The 6,844-nt window shown below is 41.6% G+C and overlaps 1 protein-coding gene across 1 annotated transcript; it reads left to right on the top strand.

Moving 5' to 3' along the window:
• LRIT2 (leucine rich repeat, Ig-like and transmembrane domains 2) lies at positions 1-4,961 on the top strand. Its single transcript, XM_037049358.1, has 3 exons — positions 1-174; positions 464-1,245; positions 3,044-4,961. Exons 1-3 carry the CDS (start codon positions 65-67, stop codon positions 3,745-3,747), a joined length of 1,596 nt encoding a protein of 531 aa, XP_036905253.1. The 5' UTR covers positions 1-64; the 3' UTR covers positions 3,748-4,961.
• The last annotated feature ends 1,883 nt before the right edge of the window (positions 4,962-6,844 follow it).

The following is a 6,844-nucleotide window of genomic DNA, read 5'->3' as shown; positions in this document are numbered from 1 at the left end:
TTTACCACTTACAAGCCAAGGCTATCTTACTCAAAACTCTGAAGTTATTTTCTTACAGAGGAATATGGGTTCAGTTTCCCCCTATTTCCTGCTAGTTCTGGCCTTTCTGGATTTACATGCAATTCGGACACCCTGTCCACCAGGATGTACCTGCTCAGAGGAGAATTTTGGCAGGTGCGTTGTGCTAGCGAGATGCCACAGAGCTGTAGAAGACGGGCTTTCCTTGGGGAGTTTTTGGAGTGGGAGTATGCCTAGAATTTGCAGGGAATTAGAAAAAACTCTATGAGGCTCATTCTAGTTGGTACTGAACTTTGGTGAACTGTGAGCTTTTACCAAAATAGGTATAACTATTTTTTTCAAGTGAGTAATGTTTTTTCTAATTCATAGTCTAATGCTGGGATGAGCTTATACCACCTACCAGTTTCCTGATGTTCATCTTAAAGTTTTTCTGTTTCTTGTATAGGACTCTGCACTGTGTGTCTATCTCTTTGAGAAAGATCCCAGGGAAACTTCCTGAAGAGTTCAAGCAAGTAAGAATTGAACGTTCATCCTTATTTGAGCTGCCCAGAGGGTCTTTTGTCAACATGAGCACAGTGGAATACCTTTGGCTCAATTTTAATGACATCACTGTGATCCATCTAGGAGCCCTGGAACACTTGTCAGAACTGAAAGAGCTAAGACTGGAAGGGAACAAACTTCATTCAGTACCATGGACAGCATTCCGTGCCACCCCTCTCCTGAGAGTCTTGGATCTCAAACACAACAGGATTGATGTACTCCCTGAGCTGGCTCTTCAGTTCTTGGTCAACCTGACCTACCTTGATCTATCTTCCAATAGGCTTACAGTTGTATCCAAGAGCGTCTTCATAAACTGGCCAGCCTACCAGAAACACCAGCAGCCTGACTGTGGGGACAAGATTCTCTCTAGCATGGTGCTGGCATTGCACAATAACCCTTGGCTATGTGACTGTCGCCTAAGGGGACTCTTCCAGTTTGTAAAAATCACCAGCCTCCCAGTCATCCTGGTGAATCCCTATCTGATGTGCCGAGGCCCTCTCTCCAAGGCAGGGCAGTTTTTTCATGAAACTGAGCTCAGTGCTTGCGTGAAACCCAAGATCTCAACCCCCAGTGCCAATGTCACCATCCAAGTGGGGCAGAATGTAACCCTGAAATGCTGGGCACAAGCCAGCCCTTCACCAACCATTATATGGATGTATCCCCTGAGCATGTGGAGGGAATTTGATGGTAAGCCACATACACTCTCTTACTATATCTGGAAGAATGGGGAGGTCTATAGCAACCCTATCCTCAATAGAGAGGTAGTAAAATGGGTGTAGGTAAGATTGGGATGGGCCTGAATTATACACATCACAACTAGGTAGTATTACACTATTGGCATTCTTTTAAATGATTACATACATATCTATACAAGATATATATAATATATATTTATAAATATATATGAATGTTTATCGATTTACATGCAACTTGGCCATCCTGTCTGCCAGGATGTACCAGTATGTATATTTATACATAAATCATATATATCTTATATAGACATATGTAAATATATATCTTGGAGTTGACTTAACATTGTATAAATATTACAGAATTCTATGAACAAATATAATTTTGAAGACTTTCTGGATGCAAACACTATATTGTGTATTTTTAAATAATGGTAATTTCTGACTAGGATCAATTCTAGAGATTATCCATTACATATTTCCTGAACTTACCTGAACAGACTCACCTGGGCTGTTTGTTTGAAATAATATTTCCAAATTTCCTCTGCCCTGGAAATCTGAATTAAGTGAATCCAGAGGAGGACCTGAGAATATAAATTTTAACAAGTGTTTTCTCCTCCCCAACTCTTTACCCCCACACCCCAGCTAATTCTTAACATCAGGCAAGGATGGGAAGTCCTGGATATTGACTGAATTTTATACTTTTCACCACTTTGTTGACCAAACCTTATTGATTTGAAGTTGTAACACTAGGATCCAGAGAGAGGTGGGCCCGTGGACCCCACAACTGGGATTCAAACCTGCCTCTCATTTTCTGAAGCTCTGTGCTTGCTGTGTTTTTGTACCTCAGCTGGAATCACCTTTAATGATACCCTGAAGGTTGGGGCACATCACGAAGATAAGATGGCCTCTCAAGTGGCATCTAGAAGTTGTCTAGAAGACAACTAGAACTATCTGAGTAAAACTTGAGAAATACAGTCAGTCATCCAGACATTTGTATATGTGGTTAAAAACATCTGAATGATTAAAAATATTGAATTAACTGAAGTTTTGACTTTTTTCTACCATTTTGATCATATTTTATAGGCTCGAATTTAAACACCAATGAAAGTTATATAGGATTTATTATTGTAGCTTCTTTGAGAACAGTGAAATGCATCTGGGTATTATCTTTTGTGATGCTTTGTAATTAGTCTCCTTGCACCATCTATTCTGTGAGTGATAATAACAGCCAACACAGACCATTTACTATCAATCTTATTGAGTAAGTACTATTATCATCCCATTTTATTGATGAGCAAATTCAGGGAAAGAGAAAGAAATTATCAAAAATTATAGACCTAGTAACAGATAGAACCCAGGAATTTGGCTCCAAGTTCTAAATCACTCCACATCCTGGGAGTGAAAGGGAAGTTCTTGAAGGTCACAATGTTGCACAGTCACACAGTTGTGAGAGATATCCTGGGAACCATGGTGTTAGTTCAGCAAAGCTAAGGTAGTTTGGTGGAAGTAGCTAATGTGGTTGAAGAACTTCATAGACAGAAGAACAAGTTTTCAGATCAGTTGCTGTCTCTGCATAGCACTCATTATGGGAAAGTCACTTAATCACACTCCAACCCTCAACTTCTTATGTGTAAAAATTGGGTACTTGTCTTAAAGGGTTGTTGAGAGACAAACACCTGACACCAAGTACATGCTTAATAAATGGTAACCACCACCTTTAAAAAATGGCACTGCTGGACACTCCAGTTGTCTATCAGGGAAATGCATAGCTGTTTTGCTCTCTCTCCACCCAGTGTTGACCTCATCCACTGCAGAAGATGCTGTTCTGTCAGAGCTGGTCATACCTGCGGCCCACCTAGTAGACAGGGGCAATTACACCTGTGTGGCTTCTAATTCCATCGGCAGGAGCACTGTTGTCATCTCCCTCCACGTCCAGCCTCTTCTGGTTCTGCCTGCATCCCATTCTCTTTCCATCCCTTCACAGGGTAATGGCTACATCAACCTGCGGCTCATCAAGCAAACCATGCATGGGGTCCTGCTGGAGTGGTTTACATTGGGCAATACGTCTGAAGAGAAGTGGGCTACCCTCTATGTTGCCTCAGATGTATCCCTCAGGAAGGAGGTGGTTTATATTGGGCCTGGAATCAACACATATGTTATGGATGACCTCCTCCCAGGCACAAAATACAAGGCATGTGTCAGCCTGGGGGACCAGCCACTGCACCAGGGCCAGTGTGTGGTCTTTGTGACAGGCCGGGAGCACCGTGGGTTGGACGAACGGGAGCGCTTCCTGCACATCACGGTGGTCCTGTGCGCTGTACTGCTGGCTGTGCCTGTGGGTGCTTATGTCTGGGCAGCCCAGGTCCCCTGCAATTGCAGGAATTGGGGCTTTCTCTGTTGTTCTCATCATAGGAAAACCCCCAGGTGCCCACAGGCAGCCCCACAGCATAGAGATCTCACAGTGGTGTGTGAGGACAGCCTGGGACACGGACACTGAAGGACGGTGAGGGAAAAGGAGGGCAGGGATATAGTGGCTGAAAAGCCTGGGCTAGGTCTAGAGAAGCATGGACCTCCAGCCCCTAAACTGACCTTCTGTGGCTGCTCAGCTGAGTTTGATCTATTTATTCAACAAGTATTTATTGAGCACCCACTGTGTTCTTGGCACTGAACTTGACACAGTGAGCAGTTCTTATTTTCATGGAGCTGATGCCCATGGAGCTTTATTCTGCCCATTAATCATTTTTAGTATTCATAATGTCTGAAAGGTAATAAGTATTTCTATTTCCACATATATAGTTCTATAACATTTACATGTTTACATGTAACATTCACATATGATATTTCTCATGTGTTATCCTATTAAAGAAAAGTAGAATTTGACTTCTTTTTACAGGTAGAGAAATGAGGCCCAGAGAATTACATTACCCATCTAGCAGGTGGTAGAGGCAGTGCTCCAAAGAGGTTCTGATTCTATTGTTTCCTCTAAACGTCTGCTTTGCAATATTCTTGTTCTGTTGTTCAGAAAGTGTTATTCCTCCTCTTAATGGCAACTACCAATGGCATTGTATAAGTTTGGTGTTTCAAAAAACTGTTCTTTGAGTGGTAAGAGCCTGGTGGGTGATGCACATATGATTGTGGGTGTCCGTGTCCCCAAGGGCAATCTTTGGTGCTCCACAGAGTCTGGTGCCATTAGCGCCGAGCAACAGAGTATTGGCTGCAGCCCAGGGCTGAGGCTCCAGAAAATGTTGGAATGCAGGCTCATGAGGAATGGAGGGATCTCCATGAACCCCAGAGACAGCTCACCATCTCTTTGGGAAGCCAAGCTGGTAAAGGCCAGAATTTAAATCCACATCTCTCTCCCCACAGCTTCTCCCACTGGTCACAAAAAACGCCCTGATGGCTGTAAGCATAAGCTGGCCTCTTTGTAACGTCGCCACAAATGTTCCTTCCTTCTTCCCACCCTTCTTACCAATTCCTTCTCATCCTTCTAGGTCTATCTCAAGGATCATGTACCCCATTAACCTTCCTTGATTCACACCTCCAGTAAAAATAAATAGAATTGAACAGGATATGCAATGGTTTCATTGGTTGCAAGCCCTGGGGGGCACAGACCAATCTTCTTGCTGAGGCTACTGGGCTCATCCAACACCTGGACTGTGTTGAAAAATCGATGTTGATTTTTAAAAATTAAAGACTGCTCCCATATTCAGACCAATTGTTCCCTCATTTCTTCAAATTCTTATTTATTTTCTTCTGAGCATTAGAAGGAAACCCTTTCAATGAAAATTTTGAGTCATATAAAAAGTAGAGAGAATCTCATTCCTTCCAATCAGTCAGCTATAATAATCTTTAACATTTTTGAATCTTATTTCATCTAGTCCTGGCCCTCAACTGTTTTTTGAAACTGGAATATTTAAAAGCAAATACAAAGCTCCACAGTTGACTTGTGAATATTTTTGTTTTATCTATAACAAATTAAAAAGGGTTTTAAAAATTAATTAATTTTTTTTTAGAGATTGGGGAAAGGAGGGAGAAAGAGGGGAAGAGAAACAGCAATGTATGGTTGCCTCTCACACACTCCTCCACTGGGGACCTGGCCTACAGCCCAGGCATGTGCCCTGACTGGGAATTGAACTGGCTACCCTTTGGTTCACAGACTGGCACTCAATACACTGAACTACACCAGCCAGGGCCCAAATTAAAAAGTTTTTTTTAAATGCTATTATCACACCTAAGAACATATATTTTGAAGTTATATGTACATACATATTTATATATGTAGAAACAACACATTCATACATTTATATATATAGCAGAATTTGTTCCTGTGAAGGTTCCCATGATAGATTTTGTAGAAAAGGGTCAGAGTAAGGTGTGAACTTGTACTTCTATTTGCTTCTGAGAGTCAGGAGCATTTTGTGAACTGGGACAGTGTTCAGCTGCTTCTGTGAACATGCAAATTTAAGGAGAGGAAACAGATCTACAGAGCATTTCTGGGAGTCTAACTCTTTAAGACCCTAGACTTCCCTTTAACAAATCCTAGAGCTAAGATGTACATCACTCAGATTGATTAGGCAACATGACAGTAGGAATAAGAGCACAGACACTGGGATCCAGTTTCTTGGGCTTAAATGTTGGCTTTGCTTCTTGCTTTGGAATATCAGGCAAGTCCCTCCATTGTTCTGTGCCTTAATTTCCTCATTTGTATAAAATGGGGATAATAATAGTACCAGCCTCATAGGATTGTCTGGATGATTATATGAGCTTTTACATGTAAGGCTCTTAGAACAAAGTTTGTCACATAAGCCCTCAGTAAACATCATCACGATAAATGTTATCACTTTTGTGCTGTCTGTGTGAGTTTATGTGTGTTTTTTTTTAATGTGGCTCAGCATACAGACTCAGACATTTAGAACATCAGATCTTATTAGGATCACATGTGTGTTTACATGTATAAATATATATGTAGTGACATACTATCTATGCTAGTATCCTTCACATGTTCTGCTTAATTAATGTCTAAAGGTGCTATAGTTTTAGACTCAGTTGTGCAACTTTAAGGCAGTGCTTTTGATTCAGGAGATATTTGTAAGTAGGGCTAGTCATTTTTAGGATAAAGCCACTGTTAGTCTCAGGCCTCTGCTATTGGCAACCTGAGGTAGGAATTTTGTCTTTTTTCTCTTTTCTTTTTCTAGTTCATTACAGTCTGTATGCCTAACACTTAGCAGAAAGCCTAGCACATGTGATATACTCAGAAACTGTGCTATTAAAGGAGTGATTGAGTAAATTATATTGGAAGTGGACCTTAACCAAGGAGATACATTTGCAGAATTTCATGTCATGCCAATACCCTCAGCATCACCAGCCTGTTGCTGCAAAATAAGATCACTTACTTTATTGATCACAAATTAAGCCATCACTGCCTCATTCAGCAAAGTAGTCCCTTCAAGGCACCACCTCCCTAAAAGTTATTTCTGTTAGTCTCCTAAGGGGTCTTTGGTGTGTCCTCTCCACATGCCGGTCTGGCAGCTTTAGTCCTCATGTGGCATCTTTACTCCTCCCCTTGTCCATCCTTCGATGGCCAGGACCCTGAG

The sequence above is a fragment of the Sturnira hondurensis genome, unplaced genomic scaffold, assembly GCF_014824575.4.
Source record: "Sturnira hondurensis isolate 20B ecotype Veracruz unplaced genomic scaffold, ASM1482457v3 Scaffold0006496, whole genome shotgun sequence".
Classification (NCBI taxonomy): domain Eukaryota; kingdom Metazoa; phylum Chordata; class Mammalia; order Chiroptera; family Phyllostomidae; genus Sturnira; species Sturnira hondurensis.
This window is presented reverse-complemented; position numbering and strand designations above follow the sequence as displayed.